This window comes from Gouania willdenowi, chromosome 8 (assembly GCF_900634775.1).
Source record: "Gouania willdenowi chromosome 8, fGouWil2.1, whole genome shotgun sequence".
Taxonomy (NCBI): Eukaryota; Metazoa; Chordata; class Actinopteri; order Blenniiformes; family Gobiesocidae; genus Gouania; species Gouania willdenowi.
In genome coordinates, this window is record NC_041051.1 from 30,549,660 (window position 1) to 30,574,148 (window position 24,489).

General features: G+C 37.5%; 2 protein-coding genes across 3 annotated transcripts; one reads left to right on the plus strand and one right to left on the minus strand.

The window, feature by feature from the left end:
* The first annotated feature begins 142 nt into the window (after nucleotides 1–142).
* On the plus strand, nucleotides 143–12,979 carry LOC114467806 (eukaryotic translation initiation factor 3 subunit D). Of its 2 annotated transcripts, none has more exons than XM_028454253.1 (16): nucleotides 143–271; nucleotides 2,097–2,222; nucleotides 4,076–4,121; nucleotides 4,662–4,798; nucleotides 4,874–4,959; nucleotides 5,837–5,909; nucleotides 6,734–6,855; nucleotides 6,937–7,069; nucleotides 8,147–8,294; nucleotides 9,285–9,415; nucleotides 9,502–9,587; nucleotides 10,376–10,505; nucleotides 11,362–11,504; nucleotides 11,590–11,782; nucleotides 12,501–12,594; nucleotides 12,880–12,979. In XM_028454253.1, the coding sequence occupies exons 2-16, from the start codon at nucleotides 2,100–2,102 to the stop codon at nucleotides 12,891–12,893; spliced, it is 1,659 nt and encodes a 552-aa protein (XP_028310054.1). In that variant the 5' UTR covers nucleotides 143–271; nucleotides 2,097–2,099; the 3' UTR covers nucleotides 12,894–12,979. The 2 variants fall into 2 exon arrangements, with proteins under 2 accessions (XP_028310054.1, XP_028310055.1); XM_028454254.1 differs by having other exon boundaries at nucleotides 6,740–6,855.
* On the minus strand, nucleotides 12,980–21,731 carry LOC114467825 (amine sulfotransferase-like). Its single transcript, XM_028454283.1, has 6 exons — nucleotides 21,491–21,731; nucleotides 19,752–19,954; nucleotides 17,014–17,140; nucleotides 15,171–15,265; nucleotides 14,935–15,100; nucleotides 12,980–13,577 (listed from the first exon to the last, which is right to left on the minus strand). Exons 1-6 carry the CDS (start codon nucleotides 21,630–21,632, stop codon nucleotides 13,468–13,470), a joined length of 843 nt encoding a protein of 280 aa, XP_028310084.1. The 5' UTR covers nucleotides 21,633–21,731; the 3' UTR covers nucleotides 12,980–13,467.
* Nucleotides 21,732–24,489: the final 2,758 nt, after the last annotated feature.

The window sequence follows — 24,489 nt, forward strand, 5'->3', positions numbered from 1 at the left end:
TTTTTTTTTTCTTCATCCAAACATATTTCCGCACCATTTAAAGGTGAAGAGTATTGGTAAGGTTTGACTAGAATTTAAAAAAAAAAACAAAAACAAAAAAACTTATCTACAAACTAATGACGTGTTGTTCTTCCGGTTCGGTATGTGGCGCTGTCGGAGACGTGGCTTATTGCTACTTCCGGTCTCTCTCTGACCGGCGCTTTGTTGTATTCGAGCATCATCGGAGAATTTGAAGGCCTAAAACAAGCTTGTGGTTCTCACATTCACCGCGGTAAGAAAATATTACATTTTCTGAAGATTGTTGAATCCGGTTTGTCTCCGTTTGTGTTGTTAAGCTAAGTCAAAAGTATACGTTTGCCACGTGTGAGTGACTTGCTCCCGGTTAGCTTAGCATGTTAGCTCGACCACCTGGTTGGGCGATGTCTACGACACAGATATCAAGTTATCTGTTTTAACTAATTATTTTAAACCCATCCTGACCTACTATAGTTGTACACTGTGTTATTAAATAATCAAATATAAAGTTATTGTCGCTTATTTGAGTAATTTAAAGGCGACTTTGTCTGATGTCGAAATAAATTAACAATTATTGGACAACTTCTTTAAAGTCGTCTACAACCTCTGATATTACTCCCACTTTTCCTAATCTGTATAAAAGATAAGGATTTTTCTTTTCTTATTTTGAAATTACTTTGAAACACGACAAATAACCTGTGACTTCAAAGTGTCTATTGGAACGTAACACTTACTTCCACTGCAGTGGGTTCGAATCCCGCTTTTGTCATATATATTTTTTCATTTTAACATAATTAACACCGCAAATTCCTCCTTTAAAAATACATACACGAAAAAAAGAATATTAATATTTGAGGGTGTTTCCTGGGTTAAAGCTAAAATATAAGGGTTATTGGAGTAGCTAAAATAAATATGAGCTGAAATAATGTTTTATCCTGACATATTTCTGAAATGTCATCTTGCAGTGGAAAAAAAATTTAAACCGAGCAAGGAAATGAATGTATAAAGTTAAAAACTCTGAACAAAATCTAAATGGAAAACAGTCTAACTAATGTTCTCTAGGATTAATATTATGTTTTTGGTCAAAATGTATTTAATTTTATCTGATATAGTGTTCAGTAATGATTCAACATTAAAGAAGACCATATAGATTCCCAATGCAATTTGTCGCATTTAGATTTTCCTTATGAATCTCCATTAATACTGTTAGCTGATGTAGTTTGTAACAAACGATACAAAAAATAATACAGTTGGGGTTCTTATAAACAGTAATTTAATTATTTTTCTTTACTTTTTTCATTATTAGCATTTGTCGCACTGTACAGCCCTCGTAATTTAAATTTCTCATATTAATACTTCTGCTCCGTCTGTGTGATACTATGGCTTTGACATGGTTCACGCAGATCTTTTAAAATACATTGAATTGATTAATTAATGAATCTGAAAATAAGGGCGTAATTGTCATTAAAATGTCTTAAATTTTAAAGTACAAATGGTAACATTTGTTTTTAGTTAAGATTTTTCTTAATGGCTTTTCCTAATGGTTGTTATTTTTTGTACTTTTGTTGTTTCATAAATTTCTGGCTATTTTTGTAGTCATCTTGTTTTTTTTGTGTGGGGATGTTGATTATTTTAGTCTTTTTTTGTGTATTTTTTGTGTGTTTACTTTGGGGGTCGCCAGTTGCACATCTGCACTAGACACTAGAAAAGAATTACCCTAACCCTATGTCATTTATTTGGTGTTTATTTTCCCCCAATTGTGTTTACTGCGAAGTTGGTCTTAAATTGAATTTCAAATGGCAATAAAAAAGTATTGAATGTAATTTGACTGAAGCTGTAGGAACCCTGTTTAAAACAAACACATTTAGACCGTAAATAATTTCAAATTGTCTTCAATGCGTGGTTCAGGAGTCGATGATGACCAGCCCACTGCGCAAACTGATCAGTGCCCAGTTTTAACTGGTACGCTGCTGGAGAGAACAGTGATGCTTGTTGCTGAGACATTGCACTTGTGTGTGAACAGTCGTAGACTTGGTGTAAAAAGTTTAAATACAGTGATTTCTCATCATTCCTCTCTGCAGGTTATGGCTAAGTTTAATGCCCCAGTGATCCAGGACAACCCGTCAGGATGGGGTCCGTGTGCTGTCCCAGAGAAGTTCAAAGACATGCCGTACCAGCCGTTCAGCAAAGGAGACCGACTGGGAAAGGTTGGTTTTCTCCTTCAGGGCCTGAGACGGGGGTTTAAAGGGGACATATTAATCTAATTTTTCACCTTTTAAAACAGTTCCCTGTGGTCCAAATGACATATCTGTGCTGGTGTTTGGTCAAAACATAACGTGAATTAAGCAAGAGTGGAGGTTTAAGACCCTGTATTATCGAGGCTTTTGAGAGCGCTTTGTTTTGGTGGGATGTCCCTGGATTTGCATAGACCTACCCCGCCCCTCTCTTTCGTGGGGTGGCACACACTAAAGGTGCATTCACACTAGGGGTGCAAACAGTCATCGATAAGAAATTACTTGATTAAAATAAATTAATTGCGATTAATTGTTTTGAACCTGTAAAGTCCACGTGAGGGCGCGCTTGATGCCAGACATGCTTGACGCACACGCGGGAACACAAGCGAAGTAAGGCTCTGATAACAAGACAAACAAGAAGCGGTACACTGACAGGATGGAGAGGGCAAAACGGAGTGCAGTATGGAGCCACTTTAACTTGGTTAATAACAACAAAGACGGTAAATGCACAATATGGAATAATTTTAAAGTACAACTCCGCAACTAAGTTGAATTACTCACCTAAATATGTCTCATTCAGCTGTGCTACAAGCGGCGAGTGGTTCTTCTCAGCATACAATCACCACAGCGTTGGGACGAAGGGTATGTGACTCTACGAAAGCAGAGGGCATTACCCAGCGGATATGTAACATGCTTACTATGGACATGCTGCTGATAAATGTCGTTGACGGACAGGGATTTCGAGAGTTAATAAAGTACATTGACCCAGGGTACAATATCCCCTCTAGAAAAACCATAACCAAGCTATGTGAGGATGAAGGCCGAGTTGAAAACACTACTTGCAACCGCGAATGTGGCCCTCACAACAGACTATTGGACTTCCTTGAATACAGAAAGCTACATCACAGTTACGTACCACTGCATTGAACCAGTCAGGTAATGTCAGCTTTCCTACTCACAGACAGCATGTCAATGAGGCATACGGCTGACAAGTTAAACCAGGCTGTGGAAACATGGGGTCTCACCGGGTGTGTAGTTGCTTGTGTACAAGACAATGGACGGAATATCATCTCGGCAAACAGTCCCGCACGAGTCAATTGGCACTCAGTTCCATGTTTCGCCCACACTCTGCAGCTGGCCATTAACGACGGTTTCGCTACCTACATTAAACGTACAACACTTCAATCATAGCAATCCAGCAAACAAAGTGCTCGCAGCAAAACAGAAACAAATGCAGCTGCCGCCTCATAAACTAAGCCAATCCTGTAAAACCAGGTGGAATTCAGTCATTAAAATGTTTAACAGACTAACAGAGCAGTTGTATCTGCTGTACTATAAAAACAATATCTCCATGTATGAGATATTGTCATTTTATGTATTGCCAAAATATTAAACTCGATATACACATAAATGATGTATGTAAATGTATGTAAGATGCTGGCAATATCAATATAAAATGAAAATGATAAAATCTAAGCAATTTAAATTGCTTATATTTTATAATTTTTTGTAAATTTTGTAGGAAAAACTAAGAAAAAATTGCAAGATTTTGAAAAAATGTAATTCTTTCAACAAGTTAAAATAGAAAATGACTGCCATCATGTGATGTAAACATAAGGAAACGGAGAACCTGCAAATATTGTGACATTTAATTGAATGTGTGTATTTCGGTCGGCTGAGATATCCAGAACTGGATTATATTGTAATATATTTAATGTTTTCTCCGTCACTTTTAGTCTTTGACCCCCAGGCCTTGAGTTTGACATGTGATCTTTAGTGTGTCCTTTTAGTGTGTGTGTGTGTTAATGCTGTGTGTTTGTGTGTAGGTGGCTGACTGGACTGGAGCCACTTACCAGGACAAGAGATACACAAGTGAGTGGACAACGTGCATTTCATATAAACTTTGAGATTTACACGAGTTTTCTTTAGGGTTACTGACGTGTCAATATTCCATTTTCTGTTCAATATGATCTGATAACAACTCAGTTTGACTTTCCCAAATCACTGTCCTTATGGGGGTAGATTTGTCTTTATTATTCAATTAAAAAATCAGTTTAATCAAAAAAAAAAAGAGTGTTCAAATACAAAAAAAAAAAAATTTGAGACGAAAATAATTAGGTTTGAAAAGTTTCTTTTACTTAAAATATTTATTTGGATTGAAGTCATTTTGTTATGTATTTAAGCCATATTATGGGTAGTACATTTGTGTCTTTATTATACAATAAAAATCAAGAAATGATTTGACGCTGTCATTTTCACATAACACTGGACAAAATATTAAAGTTAAAACAAATGCTTCACAGACGTATCAATAATAGATCTGTTCCTGTCAAAGTAAAACAACTACATGTACAAACCAAACTTAAATAGTAAAATGAACTAAAATGCAATTTATTTGAATGTCGTCCTCAGATAAGTACTCCTCTCAGTTCGGCGGGGGCAGTCATTACGCCTACTTCCACGAGGAGGACGAGACGAGCTTCCAGCTGGTGGACACGGCCAAGACTCAGAAGACGGCGTACCAGAGGAACCGCATGAGGTTCGCCCAGGTAAGAGCGCCGTCCACTTGTGTTTGTTGTTTATGCCTGACGCCGTCTGACGGGAACGTGTCGCTCTCTCCACAGAGGAACCTGCGCCGAGACAAAGACCGCCGGAACCTGACCCAGTTCAACATGCAGACACTCCCGAAGAGCGCCAAGCAGAAGGAGAGGTGAGGACGCGTATCATAGGCTGATGAAACACTCGTGAGATCTAAAGCTTTAACCGTGTCTACACAGTGAAAACAAATATAAAACATGTCAAACACTGAAATATTTTTTGAAATTTCAAGCAGTGGAACCATGCATGTTTGCTTTCTTTAATGTAAATGTAAACAGCCCTGAGTTGCCTTAAAAAATAAAATCACTTAAAGTGCCATAGTGCATTGCACACAGCCCTAATGTATTTTTAAAGTGCTGTGCGTTTCATATAGCCTTAAAATGCTTCTTTTTCTGGAGAAAAAAAAAAGTATATATATTTAAAGTGCTATAGTGCATTGCACGTTTGATTTGCATTTTGATTTGTTTTACTCGGTGGAACCGAGTCATTTGACTGAATTCTTGGGAACATGGTACGTGCTATTCAGTGCAGAGACGTTCTGCGGACCCGGCCGTAGTTCATTTGAACTCGTTTACATCAGTTTCAGTTCAAGCACGGACTCCCCGCTCTGAATGCATTGTGGGAAATGTGTTAATGTAAACTGCTTTCACTGGTTTTCATTTGAAAAGCTGCCAAGTATCCATACTCACACAATTCACAGTTTTACTCACAAGATGATTCTGCTTTTTAAATTGTTCCCTCACTTTTAAATGAAAAGTAGCATAATACTAGTGTAATACTTTCTTTTCTTTTGCAGCCAAGTGTAAATTTGAAAATACTTATAGTTTAGAAGTGAAGGAAATGCAAAGCTTTGATATAAACGGGTCAAAAAATGCTAACTAAAATAAGTTTAGAAAGGTTAATATTGATAGAACAGAGCAGAAAAGCAGCTCAAAGATTTCGTGCACAGATCAAAAGAATCTGCTCATTGTGACGTTTTCACTCCTCAGGGATCGAATGCGTCTGCAGAAGAAGTTCCAGAAGCAGTTTGGTGTGCGTCAGAAGTGGGACCAGAAATCTCAGGTATTCAAACATATATATACATGGGTTTTATTTGGAGGCTTTATGATGTTGGAATATCTGTTGCTGTTCCCCAGATTTTATTTAAAGACGTTTTAAGCCTAGTGAGAATTTTTATCTTGATAGATATGTTATTGGGTCGTCTGCACCTGTTAACACCACTTTCAGCAGCAACATGAGTAAAAGACACAACATCGTCAGGGGAGAAAGGAACAGTTGGATAAATATTAGAGCACAGCGGGGGTCACAAATTATGTGATTTATCTGATCTGAGGGGTCACAAGATCAACTTACATGTCAGCATTTAGAGTAATGAACAATTAGAACATTAAAACAAAATTTTTGTCGTCATTTTATACATTTTACTGTTAAATTTGGATGTTTTTGTATATTTTTGGAGTAATTTTTCTGTCATAGTTTCCATGTTTTTGAAAAATGTATGTATTTTTGTAATCCTGTTTATTGTATTTTTGTTTTGTTTTTGCTTTTCTTGTGCATTCTTGTATATTTTAAGGTCCTTTTTTAGTATTTTTGTTAAAGTTTTGTGTATTTTTTTGTGGTTTTTATGTATTTTAGTTGTCTTTTTTTGTATTTTTGTCATCCTGTCTTTTGTATTTTCTGTTTGTTTTTGAAGTCATTTCTAGTTTTTATTCTGTGTTTGTTGGGTATTCTTTTATTTTGTGTTTTTTGGAGTCATTTCGTGCGTTTACTTTGGAGGGCCACCAGTAGATCGGATGTTGTGTATTCATGTTGTGTGCAGTGCAGTAAAAGTTGGAAGTTGTGTAGTGTGCGTGTCTGTTTGTGTGTAATAACTGGTGTTGTTTAAGGCACAGCTGAAGCCCAGAGACTCATCAGTGGAGGTTCGCAGCGATTGGGAGGTGAAGGAGGAGATGGACTTCCCTCGTCTGATGAAGATGAGATACATGGAGGTGGCCGACCCCGAGGACGTGTACGTTTAACTCGCTCTGTTCCATCGCTGGCTGCGGCGTGGAGGAAGGAGAGATGATGTAATGCTCTGTGTGTCGTGCAGGGAGTGCTGTGGAGCACTGGAGTACTACGACAAGGCCTTCGACCGAGTCACCACCCGCAACGAGAAGTCGCTGAAGAGCATCAAGAGGATTTTTCACACGGTCACCACCACCGACGACCCCGTCATCCGCAAGGTACACACACGCACACAGCTACAGCTAAGGCTGTGCAATTAATCAAAATTTGATTCCGATTTTGATTAACAATAATTATTTATTTCCAATGATACATATTTTATTTGATAAATAAAACAAACTTCCATGATTTACCATATCTACAAAGAATAAAGCTTGGAACACACACAAGAAAAAAAACAATTATTAATACTAACTTTGAGTTGTTAAAGACAGTGGTTCTCAAACTTTTTAGGCTCAAATGTCCCTTTAATCTTATTTCTGAATGTAAGTACCCCCTTTGTCTGACTGCAATGTTTTGCTTAGAAAACTATTTAAAAACAACTATAGATCAAAATGAGTGATAACACACATTTTATAGATTCTCATTTTGTAAATAGGTGGAAAGAAACAGTATTCAGTTCAGTGGTTCACAACCTTTGAGCTCAGATATACTTTTTTTTTTTTTTTACTGCATTTTAGTTGAGGTAGATTTATATAGAAATGCAAGATTGTTTTAATAAAAAAAGGAATGATAATTTAAAAAACTTTTACTTTTTCTTAATTTTCAGGCAAACTCATTTAAACTCCAGGGAACCAATAGATTTATTTCTATATTTTTTAACACAACTCAACTCTCTCTCTCTCTCAAGTACCTCCTGTAGTGCCATCACGTACCCCTAGGGGTACACATACCTGCATTTGAGAAACACTGGTTTTAAGCACACACATGCATCCTCCTCTGCCCCGCCCCTCTCAAAGCTAAAGTTAGCTTAGCCTACAAGCCAACACGAGGAAAGTTGTTGCTAGCAGTCTTGAAACATGGCAGTAGAAACACAACAAAAAACACTTGGTAAACAAGTCAAATTCTGTGATATGTGAACACTTTGGGTTTGATGATGAAAACATGCAAGAAGTGTTTTATTTTGTGTAAAACTGAACATTCTTGATTTTAGTTTTATTTATGTTTAAAGAATATATTTTACATTGTTTCATACAAAAAATAAAACACTTTTTGGTTGGCAAATAATCGTTTTCTATAATCGAGCAGCCCGAGCTTCAGTTTCCTGTTTTCTTCATCCTGCGTTTTTCCGTCAGCTGGCCAAAACTCAAGGAAACGTCTTTGCCACCGACGCCATCCTGGCAACGCTGATGTGCTGCACGCGCTCCGTCAACTCCTGGGACATCATCGTGCAGCGAGTTGGCAACAAGCTGTTCTTCGACAAGAGAGACAACTCTGACTTTGGTGAGACAGACGAACTTTACACTAAAATAACTTTTTATGTCATGGAAACTCACCATTGAAAACATGTTAAAACCAGTTCCACCTCTTGTCCACTCGATGGGCCCGATGAGCTGAGAGTTTGTCTGTTTTTGGTGTCATTTTGTTTATTTTGTTGTTTGTCTGTTCTTTAATTTATTCAGTATATTTCTGTTGTTGTTTTTTGTGTGTTGTTGGTGTTATTTAAATTATCTGTGTGTGTTTTTGGTGGTGTTTCTCTGTTTATGTGAATTTTGTAGTGATCTTGTATATTTTTCTCTCATTTGTTGTTTTGTGTGTTGCTGTTAATAGAATTTGTTTCTCTTAGTCTCTTTTTGGCGTCATTTTGTTGTATGTTTTTTTATGATTCAGTATATTTTTCTCTTATTTTTGATGTTTTTGTTGTCGTTTTGAGTTGTTGGTAATATTTGGTGTGATTATCATATAAACCCCATATTTTTAATGCTTTCCTTTTAAGTGCCTCTTGTGCCATCGTGTACCCACATTTTGAGTAACACCGCTTTAGATGGTAAAGAGAATTGTTTAATAAACCAGTTTTCATACTCATCCTTTGCCCTTTCAGTAAACTATGAAGAGATTATGCTAGTAGATATTTAGTTATCATACTGATTTGTTTGATACAATTTTGTGCATTACTGTCATTTTTGTGTTTACTCGTCAGTTGTTGCAAATGGCAATAAAAAGTCTTGAATTTAATTTGACTGAAATACCTTGCAACAACATACAGGATAAAAGTCCTAAAAGTCAAACATTTCACAGAAAAATGATTGGTTTCATATTCAAGTATCGTCTGATCTCCCGAAATTAAGGAAGTAGGCAGCGATCGATCAGTGAATCCTTAGTTAAAATCTGTGTTTGATTATTTACTGAAAGGATTTTCTTTAGATGTTTGAAACCTGAAGGTTACGTACTGGTTTGCTACTTCCTGATTTCTGTCTTTGTGCTCGTGCACAGATCTGCTGACCGTGAGCGAGACAGCCAACGAGCCGCCCCAGGACGAGGGAAACTCTTTCAACTCCCCTCGTAACCTGGCCATGGAGGCCACGTACATCAACCACAACTTCAGCCAGCAGTGTCTACGCATGGTGAGGAGCGGCTCCATCCATCACAACGCCACTGGAATTTGTTTGAGTCGGCGTCTGATTTTTAAAGTTTGTGCGTTTGTGTTCAGGGAGGAGATCGCTACAAGTTCCCAAACACCAACCCGTTTGTAGAGGAGGACATGGACAAGAGCGAGGTGGCGTCTGTGGCCTACAGGTGGGGCTGCTGAGCTGAGTGTTTAACCCAGTGGGTGACCAACCTTTATTGGTTCATGGCCCCATTTTTACATCACAAAATTCTGGTGACCCAGAAAAAAAAATAAGATAACCTTAAAGTTTCAGCAGCATATATAGATAAGTAGGAAGATATATATGCATGGGCCTGTACAGAGTACAGAGAGAAAGAGGGAAGACATGTTGCAAGAAAAGAAAATTGCTCAATAAAATCAGTAAAACAGAATATATACATGTACAAATATACAAAAACAATAAAAAAAGAAAAAACAGAATAAATACATATACAGTACACACTAGAGTTTCTGACTTTTGTCTGTAGATTGGCTAAAAAAAAATTTTGATTATTGACTGACATACTGAAAGATAAATCTACCAAAACTGTTTGAACATATAGCAGTAATACATAATATTCATCAGCCTCAAACTGCAGAAAGTTTTAGCGAGTCATATTTCACAATTTTTTTGCTGAAATCGAGTCTGAGTCTGAAGTCGTTTTCCATGCAGTCTTGTTCTGTATTTTGTTTTTGTTTGTCAAAGCTGAAAAGTATGTAGTGGCAGAAAGCATCAAGCACATATTTGTGCATTTTAATGAGATTTCAATGTTTCCCTGTCACCACTAGAGGGTAGTCAAGGCTCTAAATGAATCAGTTGGAGCCAGTACTCGGCAGGGTGCAGTCGGCCCACCAGCCGTAGATTGGACACCTCTGTTGTTGACATTGAATAGTTAATAGAATGTGAAATGTAGTTAATTGAAGGTTTGTGTCTCAGGTATCGTCACTGGAAGCTCGGGGAAGACATCGACCTGATCGTTCGCTGTGAACATGACGGAGTGATGACCGGTGCTAACGGAGAGGTTTCCTTCATCAATGTGAAAACTCTGAATGAGTGGGACTCCAGGGTGAGAGAAGCAGTGCAGAGAAGAGTTGAAAGACTTGACCTCACCACAGCACAGGCTGCAGGGCGGAGTCATTGGGAATCGGTCGTGTATCGTGTTGACACGTCTCGTTGTTGCAGAGTGTTTAAAAATCAAATCCAGCATTTTCTCTCTGAAAAATGTCATTTTGAATAATGACTGCGGTAAAACTGTAAAAGCTAAGAGTATTTTATTTAAAAACTACAGAATCTGTTTAGTAGCTCTTGGTCAGTAATTCCCAAACTTTTCTCAGTCCCGTTTAGACATTTAACCTAAAGCCACCTAAAAAACATAATAATGGAATGCCATACACAATGTAGCCCTACAGTGAAATTTTACCTATCCTGTTAAGACAGAATATATAATTTAAAAAAATTAAAAATCTGTTCAGACACAAGACCAATTATAAATCAGAATTATTACTCAATATATAAAATAATTAGTCTACTGGCATTTTTTTTAATTTTTTTTTTGGAAAAATGAATCTACCAAACACTTGTTGATTGAGCATATAGCATTAATATAACATAATAATCACCCTGAAACTGTGAAATACAACTTTAATGAGAAGGGTGAGGTTGATAGAATGAACAGAACTCTTTGAGTTTAGTCTGAGTCTAACATTGTGCTCCACGCAAAGTGTTCTATATTTTCTTTTAATGTGTATCAAAGCTGAAAATCCCTTCTGTACTTTGGCTAGCACAAAGCAATGTAGCTCTCAACATATTTATTTTTTCATGTACCCCCCCTTGACAATTTGCGTACCCCACTTTGTGAACCTAGGCTCTTTGTTGATGTGTACGTGAGGCTTAAACTCATGCGTGTGTGTGTTTGTTACCAGTATTGTAACGGCGTGGACTGGCGTCAGAAGCTGGACTCTCAGCGAGGAGCCGTTCTGGCCACTGAGCTGAAGAACAACAGCTACAAACTGGCTCGTTGGACCTGCTGCGCCATGTTGGCTGGATCTGAGTACCTGAAGCTGGGGTGAGGAGTCGGACCCACATCTGAACCATGATGTTCTGCTGCTGCTGCTGTTATTAATCAGGCTCTTTTGTCCTTCGTCTTTCAGTTACGTGTCCCGTTACCACGTGAAGGACTCGGCTCGCCACGTCATCCTGGGAACGCAGCAGTTCAAGCCCAACGAGTTCGCCAGCCAGATCAACCTGAGCATGGAGAACGCCTGGGGAATCCTGCGCTGCGTCATCGACATCTGCAGGAAGCTGGACGAGGGCAAATACCTGATCCTGAAGGACCCCAATAAGGTGAGGGAAGAATGCCTGTAGTACGGTGTACATTTAGGACATCCTCAGAAAAACATGTCATTTATCAGACCAAACTCATGACTCAGCAAAACCTCAGTTAGATGAAAAGGTCTCAGGCTTCAAAATAAAAGTTCGCGTGTTGAAGTCAATTGAAAAGCTGTTCTTTCCTTTTATTTTTTAAAAGTTAAGCTATATCATCGTATTGTTTGATTAATAGATCGTTAAATGAAACATTGATGTTTCTTAACTTTTAAAAATAAATAGAAAATTACTGCGTTCGACTTTGTCATGTGTATTTTCAATTACTTCAAAGTAAAACGCCATGTCGTGTTTTAAGGCCTGAGGTCATTGAGTCTGCGGACAAAATAACTGCACGTCTCACAAATCAAACATCCTAATTATCAGGGGAAACCTGACTGGCACCCAAATAAATTATAATAACTCAAAACTTTTAGATAAATCATCACAATGCATTCCATAAAGAAAATTAAAAACACTTGTTATGAGGGTGATGAAATGAAGCAATAATGTTTTAAAAAAAAAAAAAAAAGAAATCAATATCATATCAGAGGATAGTAAAAAGTAACTCATTACTGCTCACTAGTGTTAAAAGTTTGATAAAACAACTGGAACTTTTAACTGAATATGAACTATTTTTACATGAGCAGCATGTGTTTGTTTCCTGCTAAAGTTCTGTGTGTGTGTTTGTCGTCGACAGCAAGTGATCCGTGTGTACAGCCTCCCTGACGGCACCTTCAGCTCTGACGAAGAGGAGGAGGAAGAGGAGGATGAAGAGGACGAGGAGGAGGAAGGTGTGACATTTAGTGTTTTTCACAGAAAAACTCCACTGCCCTTTTTAAAGCAGTGGTCCCCAACCACCGGGCTGTGGACCCATACTGGGCCTCGAAAAAAAGAATCAAGTTTTAAAAATTCTGTTTTTATGTTTACAAAGTTTTCCACTTGTTTTAATGTTTTTTATAAAAGTAGTTTAAGTTTTTTGTGATGGTCTGAAGAAGTGTGTGTGTGTGTGTTTTACGTATGTTACATAAAAACAACAACCTTCTTATTTAATTCCCTATTCGTCTCTTTTCTTTCAGATGAAGAGAATTAAAGTTTGGGTTCGACTCCAGTGACAAATCAACCTCCGTCATCGTCACAAATGACCTTCTTTAAATAAAGACAAAGAGTTTTAAAGCATTTTGTGTTGTTCTGATTGATGTAATTTTATTAATCTGTTATTCATTCAATCTTTTCATTAAAACACACATTCTTTCTCAGTTTATGGTGATAAAAGTCCAACTTCCTTTTCTTTTTAAATTCATTATTATTATTATTTTTAAAGGTTAAGATATATCAATGTTTCATTTAACTAAGTATTTATTAATCAAACAATAATTTTATGTAAATTTTAAAAAATTAAAAAAAAAAGAAAGTATGAAAGCATATAACATTCACAAACAAAATCAATTTTTCCTCTGAATAAAATATGGATTTAGGATTTCTTTCTAATCTTAAAAAATCATTAACATGACCTTCCTCTGAAGAACAATGACCACAGACGGTTGAAGATCAAATCTTCAAAACACATTTTTTTCATTAAAAACCCATTTTCAGGAACTTTCAGTTAAAATTCTTGATGGCTGATTTTCTATGTGAGGCGACATTAATTTTTTTCTGATCCTGAATCATTCCCAGATGAAGTTTAAAGACAGATCTCCAAGTTTCTCCTGCAGGAGTCGGTCGACTCTCTCGCTCTGCTCAGCGGTGAGGAAATTCTTCCAGTCTCCGATCTGACCTGAAATACAGAGGTTAAAGTAATTAATTACAAGTACTCACCTTACTGTAATTGATTTGTTTTTTTAACGGTACTTGTATATTTCTAAATCAGTAGTTTTACTTGTACTTAAGTACGTTTTAAAACAGGTAAAGTAATTTGTTACATCTCTACACCCACCTTTTGTTTTAAAATGATCAAAGGACATTGTGACTAAGTATAAGTCATTTATTTATAAAGTGCTTTTTATAGATAAAATCACAAAGTGCTGTACAGAGCTGTGGTGAAAATACAAGTGTAACATCATAATAGAATAATAAAACATGGGTACATTACATATACAGTAAATCATAACAGCAGCATCATAAAAAGATTAAAAAAAAAAAAACATTTAAAATCCACAAAAACTAAAAGCTTGTTTGAAAAGCAAAGTATTCAACAGTTTTTTTTTTAAAGTGTCCACACAGTTGAGCCCACTGAGAGACTGGTGCAGGTTATTCCAGAATCTGGGGGCCACAGCCTGGAAATGCCAGGTGTCATTGTAATGACTAATCGATAATCATTAGTTGCAGCCCTAGTCGGTCAATCAATTAATCGGTGAATCAGATTTTTTTTTTTTTAAACAGTTTATCTGTAAAGCACAAAAGATGATTAGACTAAAGTAAAAGTGTCTCGCGCGCACAAACACTATGGTATGCGCATACAAAAACTGCGCACACAGACTCGTGGGGCACATGAACTCATCGTGAGCGCACAAACACTGGGCGTGCACACAAACACTCGTGCGCGCGCGCAAAACACTCATTGTGTGCACGCACAAACACTCATGGTGTGCACGCACAGACACTGGGCATACACACAAACACTCTGCAGACACACATACACACTCTGCATACACACACAAGCACTCGTGGTGCGTGCACAAAAACACTGCAGACACACACAAATACTCGTGCGCGCACACAAAGCTCTGCAGGTGAAACAAACAGCTCTGCCTCACGGTCAGCAACTTAAATGCACAACGCAACCAATTGATAATGATCATTACCAACGCTTTTAAGAGTTGATATTTATTGATTCTTTGTTGCAGCCTTAATGACCAGACAACAATCAAATGTATCACAAAATTAATTGTACATTTTGACAAACATTTTATTTTATATAAATGCTTTCGTGGAAAATAAATTAAGTTCCAATTGCACAAGATTTAGTCTTTTCCTTTTTAAGTTTATACCTGAGATGTTCACTGTATGCAAGGGAACTGTAGCAAGATTTATTACTAGTAACTTTTACTTTAAGTACTATTTAATTAAGCTGATTTTTACTTGTACGTGACTATTTTATGTATGACTTGTACTTTTAAAAAAACCTTTTATACCTTTACGCATGAAGTTTCCCCGAATCTCTGGTATGAACTCATAGTTGGCTTTTGGGTCTTTCTTCATGTTCTTAAACGTGGCTTTTTCCACCACTTTCTGAATATCGGCTTCACTCAGATTCTTTCCTAAGAAGCTACAGATCTTCCTCACCGCTCCCGTTAAATCCTGAAACCAAAGAGATAAAAACTAACTCAGAGAAGCTCAAAGTGACAGAAACCAGAGCCGAGACTCTTACCAAGATCATGTCCTCGTAGGTGAGATAAAGGATGTTGTACTGGTCCTTCACAGAGAGCCAAGCCCTGATGTGGTCGAACCAGGACGAGCCCCCGACTGTAAGATTCATCATTTCACATCAAATGAAGAGTTTTCTTTAGTAAGAGACGTCTGATAGATCGTCTTTGATACTATTTGATATAACATATATCACACAGTAGGTCCAACTGTATAGACACACATTTTTTAGGGGCTACCGGACTCAAAACGCCACTCACTTTGTTCTTCTTGTTGTTGATGTGTACACTAGTTAAAGTCGCTACTCCTCTGTTATTCATGAACTGATCAGGCTGAAATTTGGAAGGTGTCTCGGAGCCCGATTTTTAGATTTGGGGCCCCAAAAGAAAAGAAAAAAAACTGAAAGTTGATTTCTCATTTATTTGCAAGTCAAATATTAAAACGGTTAGTGGTACTGAATCATTGGCACATACTAATATATAAATAGAGCCCATTACCTCGTACAGGTCACTACAACTCCGTTAGTTCTCGTCAGATCAGAAATCAGTTTGGTATGAATACTTTATGAATGAATATGATGAGACGCTCAGAGCCCTTTTTTTTTACATGGGGTAGGGGGCCCGGGGGCCCACCCCCCTTTTTAGGATATTTCAATAAATTAAAGTCGTTTACTCTTTTTTTGTGAGTCAAATATTGCGACAGTTGGTGGTACCAAATCATTGACACATGCCAACATATGAATGGGGCCCCCCGAGGCCCCCATTTTTCAAATGACTACTTATCCATTAACGCTCTTTGAATCGGGCTGTAATTTGACCTGGATATTCTTTGAGTCGATCTGAAAAGCCTCTCTGAGACCTTTTTGAAAGGGGGGGCGACGGAACATAGTGATGTGACATATCGTTTCAAAGGCAATTCAAAGTAGTTTACGATTATATGTCGCACAATTTCATTTGTTTTACTCATTGGAACCGAGTCATTTCACTGAATTCTCTGGAACGTGGTAGTTGCTATTTGGAGCGGAGACATTCCACAGGCCAGGTTGTAGTTCATCAGAACTTGTTTTTAACAAAATCTTGATTACATTTGCAATTGTAATCCGATCTGATGAATTTCAGTGTGAAAATTGAAGAATTAACCCGATATAACTGAGTCATTTAATAAAGATCGGGCAATTCCAAAACCGAGATATGATATATATATATATATGTGTATAAATGACCCACAAAAATACACAAATGAGAACAAATATACGAACTCAAAAGATTTCAAAAACCGATAATGCAGATTTTTCAGAAAACAGTAAAAATTTATGAATTCTATAAAATCTACAGGAAAATACAACATAATGACTCCAATAACTCCAAAATACAACAAAAATTCTCCAAAATCATACACAAAAGAACAACAAAACCAACAAAGGGACAACAGAAACACAAAAAAAACATCATAAATACAGAAAGTGACTCAAAAAAACACACAAAACAACAAAAGACTAATTAAGAAGCAAAAAAAATACAAAATGATGACAAAAACATGGAAAACAACACAAATATACTAATGATAGAAAATTTAATAAATATATTAAAAAAAACATACAAGCTCTCTGTTGTTTCCTGTGTTAATGCTCTGATTCATCATTATTCAAAATGCTGACATGAATAATGATCATGTGACCCTCAGATCAGATACAATAACATGTTTGTGGCCCTGCTGTGATAAAAGTTGCTCCTCTCTAAGAACACTAAACTAAACTAACACGTCAATCTTAAAGGACTCAGATGAAGTCATAGGGCGTGAGTCAGATGAACCTCTCAATGTGTTGGGGTCAAAGTGGATCATCTCACCGTTTCCAGAGAGATATTGTTCAAAGAAGAGGTCGAAGCTTTCTGGAGTATCGAATCTGTTGTATTCTCTGCTGAAGTGGAAGTAGGACACCATGTTGTCCTTTGGATTCCTCATCACGTAGATGATCTGTGGAGGAGGAAACATGTGAGAATCCATTTTTTTTTATTCTTAACAATTTATTTTTTTTGCCACTTTTCATCCAAATAAGCTTCCTTTTGCCCAATAAACAACACTTGTTTCCTTTTTCCTCTACATTTTGTTTCTTTTTGTTCCACATTTTTCCCTTTTTCACTATTATTTGCCACATTTTGTTCATTTAAACTACCTTTAGCCATTACATACCAGGTGTCACATCCCCCACTGGTGAGATGCGCATCTACGCAGTGTCACAAGCATGTGATTGTATCTGATGTGAGGGTCACATGATCAACATTCATGTGAGCATTTGGAATAATGACCAATCTGAGCATTAACACAGGCACATTGACCCAGCGCCATCTTAGAAGATGACGGCCCTATGCGAATGCATCTGCGTGGGTGTGTTTACTTGAATAATAGTGTTATTTTTTGACTTATTGAAAGCAGCCCATGTGCTAAACGATTGTTGAAGGTCGTTTCTGTTTTGCCTGAATATGTCGGAGGCCACGGATTATGTTGACACTACCAGAAGCTGAGAGAAGTCAGTAGAAGGAAAAACTGGGTCTGATCGGTGGGAATGACTCCGAAAACGTTCCTGTTGACAAATGGAATGAAGATGTCTCTTATTTCCCAGGAGTGACTTATCCTGACATTGTGAACTACCTCGTCTTTACATCTCGCTCATACACAATGGACCACATGAAAAGTTTCAAGGGACTGGAAGTTTGCAACCAGTTTGTTTGTGGCTGGATTTGTGAAGTAGCTTCTTTTATTCATAATAGACTCCACTATACAGAGCGCTCGGGCTAGTAAAAATGACATATATTCAAAGGAGACAAAATCACCAAATATTATTTCTTTGCACTAAAATATTGATTTAAAAATGGCAGCAACTCCACCACCTTTCCTGCAAGTACGACACATATTGAAATAAAGTCTTGTATTGCACTTACATTGAGAATAGTATTACTGATACCATCATTCAACCACGTTTCATTAAGAAATAAAAAGTCCAAGTGATGTGTCAAAATAATATCGTTAATTAGCAGTGATTTGTTAACAAGAGATCTAACATTAAGAAGAGATCATTTTAAAGACTTTACTGGAGACGCTGGTGGACTCTTTGGATGACATGTTATAGTAGTCACATTTTTATCTCTATTAAGCTTTTTATTTTTCTATGTTCATTGACTCCATGTTCTTTCCTTGTTTGTTCTCCGATGGTACATGTTGTTCTTTGTTTTTATTGTCTTCATCAGGACTGATAGCAGTGTGACTGGTGCAGTAAAATAAGTTGGATGTTAAAAGTTTTACTCCAGCCTTGTTTAGACACATTCCATCTGCTCTATAAAGATGACGTTCCCAAAAAATCAGAAAGTTTTCTATGAAATTTAGTGAAAGGGCAGCACAAGCTGAAGACAAAAATGTATTCAGAGAGTAAATTCTTGAGAATTCCAGATCTCCTTTGTGGACTGGAGGTATCAGGCCACAAATGAACCGTTTTTAGCAGATGGGTGAAATCCTGTTTAACACCTCAGACTCCTCCTTGGATAAATCATTTAATCAAAAAAAAATAATTCTTCAAATGACTTTAACGATAACTTTGACATTGTTGCTAAACATCTTCTGAGCATCTTTAACAGAAACGTCTCCCACTATCAGTGTGTGAGGTCATTGCTTAGGCCGACCAAGCCGCTTCTGTTTTCCTGAAGAACTTTCAATTTTTGCATTTCCAGAAGGTTGTATGTTAACCTCATTAGAGGAAGATCCTAGGTTATTCAGCAGTAGGGCGAATCTATAATCCAGTTCTACATGAAACTGGATTTGTGACTTGGTGATACTCCTGCCTTTAACAGATTTCCACTTTTGTGCCTGGGCAGACAAGGGAGTTGATGTTGAGGCTGCAGTCTGAGAAGGGAGTGCAGGCCAGTCCGTCTCATTACTGAATCAGGGCGATTTGCTTGGCCCGTTAGACTTTGAAGTGTATATGACTTTTTCTTAGGCTTAACTCCCAGGGTCGTATCATTATCATAGCCACAGTGTCCATTAACCTCAATGTTTACTTGTATTGCTCACACTGTAGTCCCAAGTTAAGTAATCTTTAGGAGAAAACTGCTGTATTCTGTTGTGGAAGTTGTGCTAGATCGCTTGCTACTTGTAGCTAGCTAGATTGCTACTTAGCTTTCCAGTTGAGCCAACAAATAAAAAAGCAGTAGATGATTACCTCAGAGCCAGAGTCAGATGATAAGAGTTTGTTGTTGAAGCATCGTGTTCTTTCTCAGAAGAAAAAGTTCATGTTATTTAAATAATTTCCTCTGTGAGATCAGCTCAGCTGGAGATTTTGTAGATGTAAACAGGAGTTCCATGAATCAGTGATTGATTGCTCAACCTCACAGACTGAAAGTGTGTCTCTGTGTAGTGAAATTGAATTTCTGCAGTGAATCTAATTTTGAGAAGCAGAAATACATAGAATTTTTGGAATGTACTAAGAAAAAAAAATTACAATTTCAGTAAATTCAATTTCAAGTTGTGACTTTCAAATTCAGTACCAACTATTCAAATTGATGGATGTGTTGAACCCAACGTAAAGATTCTTTACCTTGGCCTTTTTGTCCTTCAGCGCTAGAGGCATTAGGTTTGGAGGGAGATGTGAGCACAGGAGTCGTGGAGAAGGTCGTAGGGCGTAGTCTTGGCCATTGTTGTACTCCAACCACGGCATCTGCTCGAAGTTGTTGGAGTATTCTGGTAAACCTCCGCTCAGCTCACAGATAGAAATAATGATCTCTTGAGTCCAAATGGTTCCTGTGGAGGAGGAGGGTTGGGCTCAATTACATTCATGTCTTCAATTATTTATGTTCAATTACAATTATGGTGACCGACAATTTTTTCAATTACAAATAACATTACAATTATAATTTCCCCCTGGAAATCAATTACAATTACTCAAAATCACAGAGCCTTTAATAAATAACCCCATAAATTATATATTTTGTTGTGTTAGCTTTCTGTTAGCATCTCTAATGATAACTAGTCAGTTTGATCCATGTCTTAAATCAGCAATAAAATACACTAAAAGAGTCATTTTATTATTTTATTTTTATCTCGTTTGCTAGCATTTTGAATGTTTTTGGGTGTCATTTTGTGTTTTTGAAGTCATTTTTTCTACTTGTCCTTTTGTGTATTTTGGTTATCTTTTCGTGAAAGTTTTTTTCTCATTTTATGTATTTTAAAAGTCATGCTTTTTTTCTCTTGTTTGCTTTAGTTTAGTGTATTTTATGTTTCTTTTGTGTGTGTTTTTAGTCATTTTGTCTGTTTTTGGAGTGATTTCTGGTGATATTCTAATGTCGTTTTGTATTTTGTGCCAATAATAATCATAGCCATCATATCATTTTAAAATGAAGAAAAACACAAAAATGTTTTAGTTTCAATAGGAAGAAAACAATGAAAGCTCACATGAATGATTTTTCAACAAATCTATAACATTTAGAATATATAAAACTTTTCACAAGTAGTTACATAGTTTTCTAAGCAAAATGTTGTCGTCGGACAAAAGGGTTGGAGTACTTGAGCCTAAAAAGATTGAGAACCATTGCCTTAAATCTTAGGAAATAAAAGTATTCTTCATGTTTGATTGTATAAAGGATGAAGAATGGGATTTTTAACAATGATGAAAATACAGATTTGATCAGTTTAATGGGAGTTGAATCAGCATCTGTACTGTGTTACAGCAAAATTTGCGGTTGACCTCATTTGGAGACATGATTTATTGCTCTGGTTGAGTGATGGAGTCCAGGCGAAGCATTGATGATTTTATAAAAAAAGGTTTATTATAAAACTAAGTAAAAAAAAAAGTACAAAGATGGAACAAAGTGGAACAAAAATTAGTGACCGTCCGGCCGGACGTTCGAAGGCAGAGAGCCGCTCTGTCTAACAGTTTCACTTTTATACAGATAACATAAGAAGTTCCACCCTGAGGTAAGGAGAAGGGGGGAGTCAGATGCCCAACAGTGGAAACATTTGAGGATGATGAAGACGTGTATATTATGAGGAAGATTGGGCGCCACTCTTATCTATCCTTGATAGTGTGTGTGTTCATGTATATCTGCATGTGAGCTTGAGTTTTGGCCTTCAGCAGAAACTCTGTGCTGCACTGAGTACAATACGATCTGTACTGTTTAATCTAACATGATTCAGCTGTTCAAAAGTGCAAAGAGTAATGGAGTCATCATGTATTAAAACATGACAAATTGTACACATGAACATACATTTGACGATATGATGATGAATATAAAAATCTGCCATAACAACTGTCAGTCCAGAGCAAAAAGACCCACTGACCTGACTTCAGATAAGTGACCAGGAACACGTCACTGTCTCGGATCTCAAAGCTCTGCAGGGAGTCGATGTACTCGGCCGTCGTCATATCAACGAAAAAGTTGTAGTTTTTGTACCTGCAGATGTGTTCAGTGATCTGCTCCATGTTTGCTGAGAGTGAAAGTGTCTCACCTGGACTACTGTGAACTTTGAGCCTGAATCAGGTTTAAAACCAGTGCTGGCCATTCATTCTTCATATTCAATTCATTGTGGGGCGTGTCACTGATAGCACAAGTCATTTTAAAGGTGAATTGGTCCTTCAAAGTTGAAATTTTACATTTAAAAACAAAAACATTACATATCAGTTATTTTTAGGGCAATCTTGTATAAATAAGTCCAAAGACTGTTATTGGCAACAGAGAAAGTTGTTTGTTGGGTTTATTTTTGTTAAAATTCAGTGGCACTTTTTAGGGGAAAAACACATTGAAAGAAATAAAGGTTTTGGAACATTGTATATCGTTTTTTAATTTTGTATTCAAGCTGAAGTTAATATACTTCTATTATTTTTTGCACAAAATGACAGCAGCAGAGTTTTTCTGGATCAATCCATCCATCAATCCTTTTTCTCCACCTCTTATCCTTTTCAGGGTCGTGGGGTGCTGGAGCCAATCCTAGCGTACTATGGGTGAGGGCAGGATACACCCTGGATAGATCGCCAGTCTACCGCAGGGTTTCTTGATTCTGAATGTATAAATTCTTCATTTTATTTATTTTGTTTTATCAATTCAAGGTGTGAAAGTGTCATCAAATTCTGGGATTGTAGGAGTGGGGCATTACCCCCAGTTTCCCCTGGATGCGGCTCCACTGCGTTACGTCACCGCCGCGTCACCGGAGCTGATAGGTTTCCACTTCACCGGACTACCGCATCTGGGAAGGAGCTGACACGCACCGCAGCGGACCTGGTGGAAATTAGCACATAGACTAACCCCCAATTTCCACTGGATGCGGCTCCGCTGCGGAACATCACCGCCTCGTCACCGGAGCTGATAGGTTTCCATTTTAGTCTATGTGTTAATTTCCACCAGGTCCGCTGCAGTGCGTGTCAGCTCCTTCCCAGATGCGGTAGTGCGGTGCCCTCCGCCAGATATACGCAGGGCTTCTATTTCTGGCGGACACCGGAGCACGACGCATCAATTAGCACAGAGCAAATGAAGCTAAACAGGAAATTAAGCACGTACTCCGCAATAAAATATTGAGTTACTTTTCAAAATAAAACACTTCAGATTATATTACAAGTAAATACATAACCAAAACGTCATAATGTGTAAAAACAAATTCACATCCACTATATTGATTCCTCTCATACTGTAACTACACTGTAAACGGCAGCAACTTTGATTTAGTTTCACTGGTGCAGTTTTATCTCTTCTCTGTTGGCTGTTGCTAAAAAATGTGGCTATGACAAATCCAGAGTCCAACCTTCTTGTTCTCCTTTGTTAGGAACATTGACCTGTTTATTGTTGTGTTTATAACACATACATTTAACCGCGTTCTCGCGCGATTATATAAATATCGTGAGAACTGCTCTGTCTCGTGACGTCACAGTCGTTCAACCGGAGCGCACCGTGGCGCACTCAAAACGCAACCAGTGTGAATTACCGGACGACGGACAGCGGTGAAATACCGGATCGGTGCCGTGGCGCAGCGGAGACGTATCCAGTGGAAACCCCGGGTTACATCTACAAGCTTACGTCTCACAACAAGTGTATGAATATCTCATCCAAAAATGCCCTTATCGTTGTCTAAGCGGTTAACTTTTTTCAAGACTTGTTTAGGACTTGGACTCGACTTGGGACTTGACTGTATAGACTTTATTTTCTATCTATAGACCCTTTGATTGTTTGTAAACATTGTGATGTATTTTGTTGGGCGGGGCTTAGCCTGTAGGCAAAGCCACAATTGTCTTCATTTTTTTCTCAGCACAAGTGTCCGCTGGAATCCTATAAAACTTTAATTTATGTCCACTAACGTTATTCCTCCTATTCTGGCAGCCAAACACACAACAAGACAACATTCTAAAGCTGTAACATTATCTGTGTGGTGGGTTAACATTTTATTAATACAAAATGAAGATGAGTGTCCGAGTTAGGCCCTCCGTGGATAAGCCTGAGTGCAGCAGAGCCAAACGCTACACTGAGGAACAAACAGCCAAACAAACATATCTATAAACTGATGAAACCCAACAGGTGGAGTTTAAAGCTTTAGCTTTAAACAAAGAAGGGAAGCAACAAATGTTTATTACGGTGGTAAAACCCCCATGCAACAACAGAGAAGCACGAGAACAGGCAACTTCAATGATTCACAGGCAATAAACATTCAAAGAGCAGTGCTTGCTGGGTTTGATTGTGAAAATATTTGTTCAGGCAGCCTGATGAAGGCAATACTCAACTTTAAGTGAAAAAGTTGTAGTTTTTGTACCTGCAGATGTGTTCAGTGATCTGCTCCATGTTTGCTGAGAGTGAAAGTGTCTCACCTGGACTACTGTGAACTTTGAGCCTGAATCAGGTTTAAAACCAGTGCTGGCCATTCATTCTTCATATTCAATTCATTGTGGGGCGTGTCACTGATAGCACAAGTCATTTTAAAGGTGAATTGGTCCTTCAAAGTTGAAATTTTACATTTAAAAACAAAAACATTACATATCAGTTATTTTTAGGGCAATCTTGTATAAATAAGTCCAAAGACTGTGATTGGCAACAGAGAAAGTTGTGTGTTGGGTTTATTTTTGTTAAAATTCAGTGGCACTTTTTAGGGGAAAAACACATTGAAAGAAATAAAGGTTTTGGAACATTGTATATCGTTTTTTAATTTTTTTATTCAAGCTGAAGTTAATATACTTCTATTATTTTTTGCACAAAATGACAGCAGCAGAGTTTTTCTGGATCAATCCATCCATCAATCCTTTTTCTCCACCTCTTATCCTTTTCAGGGTTGTGGGGTGCTGGAGCCAATCCTAGCGTACT

Excerpts from the sequence above, each read along its gene's own strand:
- LOC114467806 (XM_028454253.1), top strand. The coding sequence starts at position 2,100 with ATGGCTAAGTTTAATGCCCCAGTGATCCAGGACAACCCGTCAGGATGG. Across the intron at positions 5,910-6,733 it reads AGTGGGACCAGAAATCTCAG|GCACAGCTGAAGCCCAGAGA; the intron begins GTATTCAAACAT and ends GTGTTGTTTAAG. Across the intron at positions 9,416-9,501 it reads GCCAGCAGTGTCTACGCATG|GGAGGAGATCGCTACAAGTT; the intron begins GTGAGGAGCGGC and ends GTTTGTGTTCAG.
- LOC114467825 (XM_028454283.1), bottom strand. The coding sequence starts at position 21,632 with ATGGAGCAGATCACTGAACACATCTGCAGGTACAAAAACTACAACTTT. Across the intron at positions 15,101-15,170 it reads CCTACGAGGACATGATCTTG|GATTTAACGGGAGCGGTGAG; the intron begins GTAAGAGTCTCG and ends CTTTGGTTTCAG. Across the intron at positions 13,578-14,934 it reads GGGAAACTTCATGCGTAAAG|GTCAGATCGGAGACTGGAAG; the intron begins GTATAAAAGGTT and ends TCTGTATTTCAG.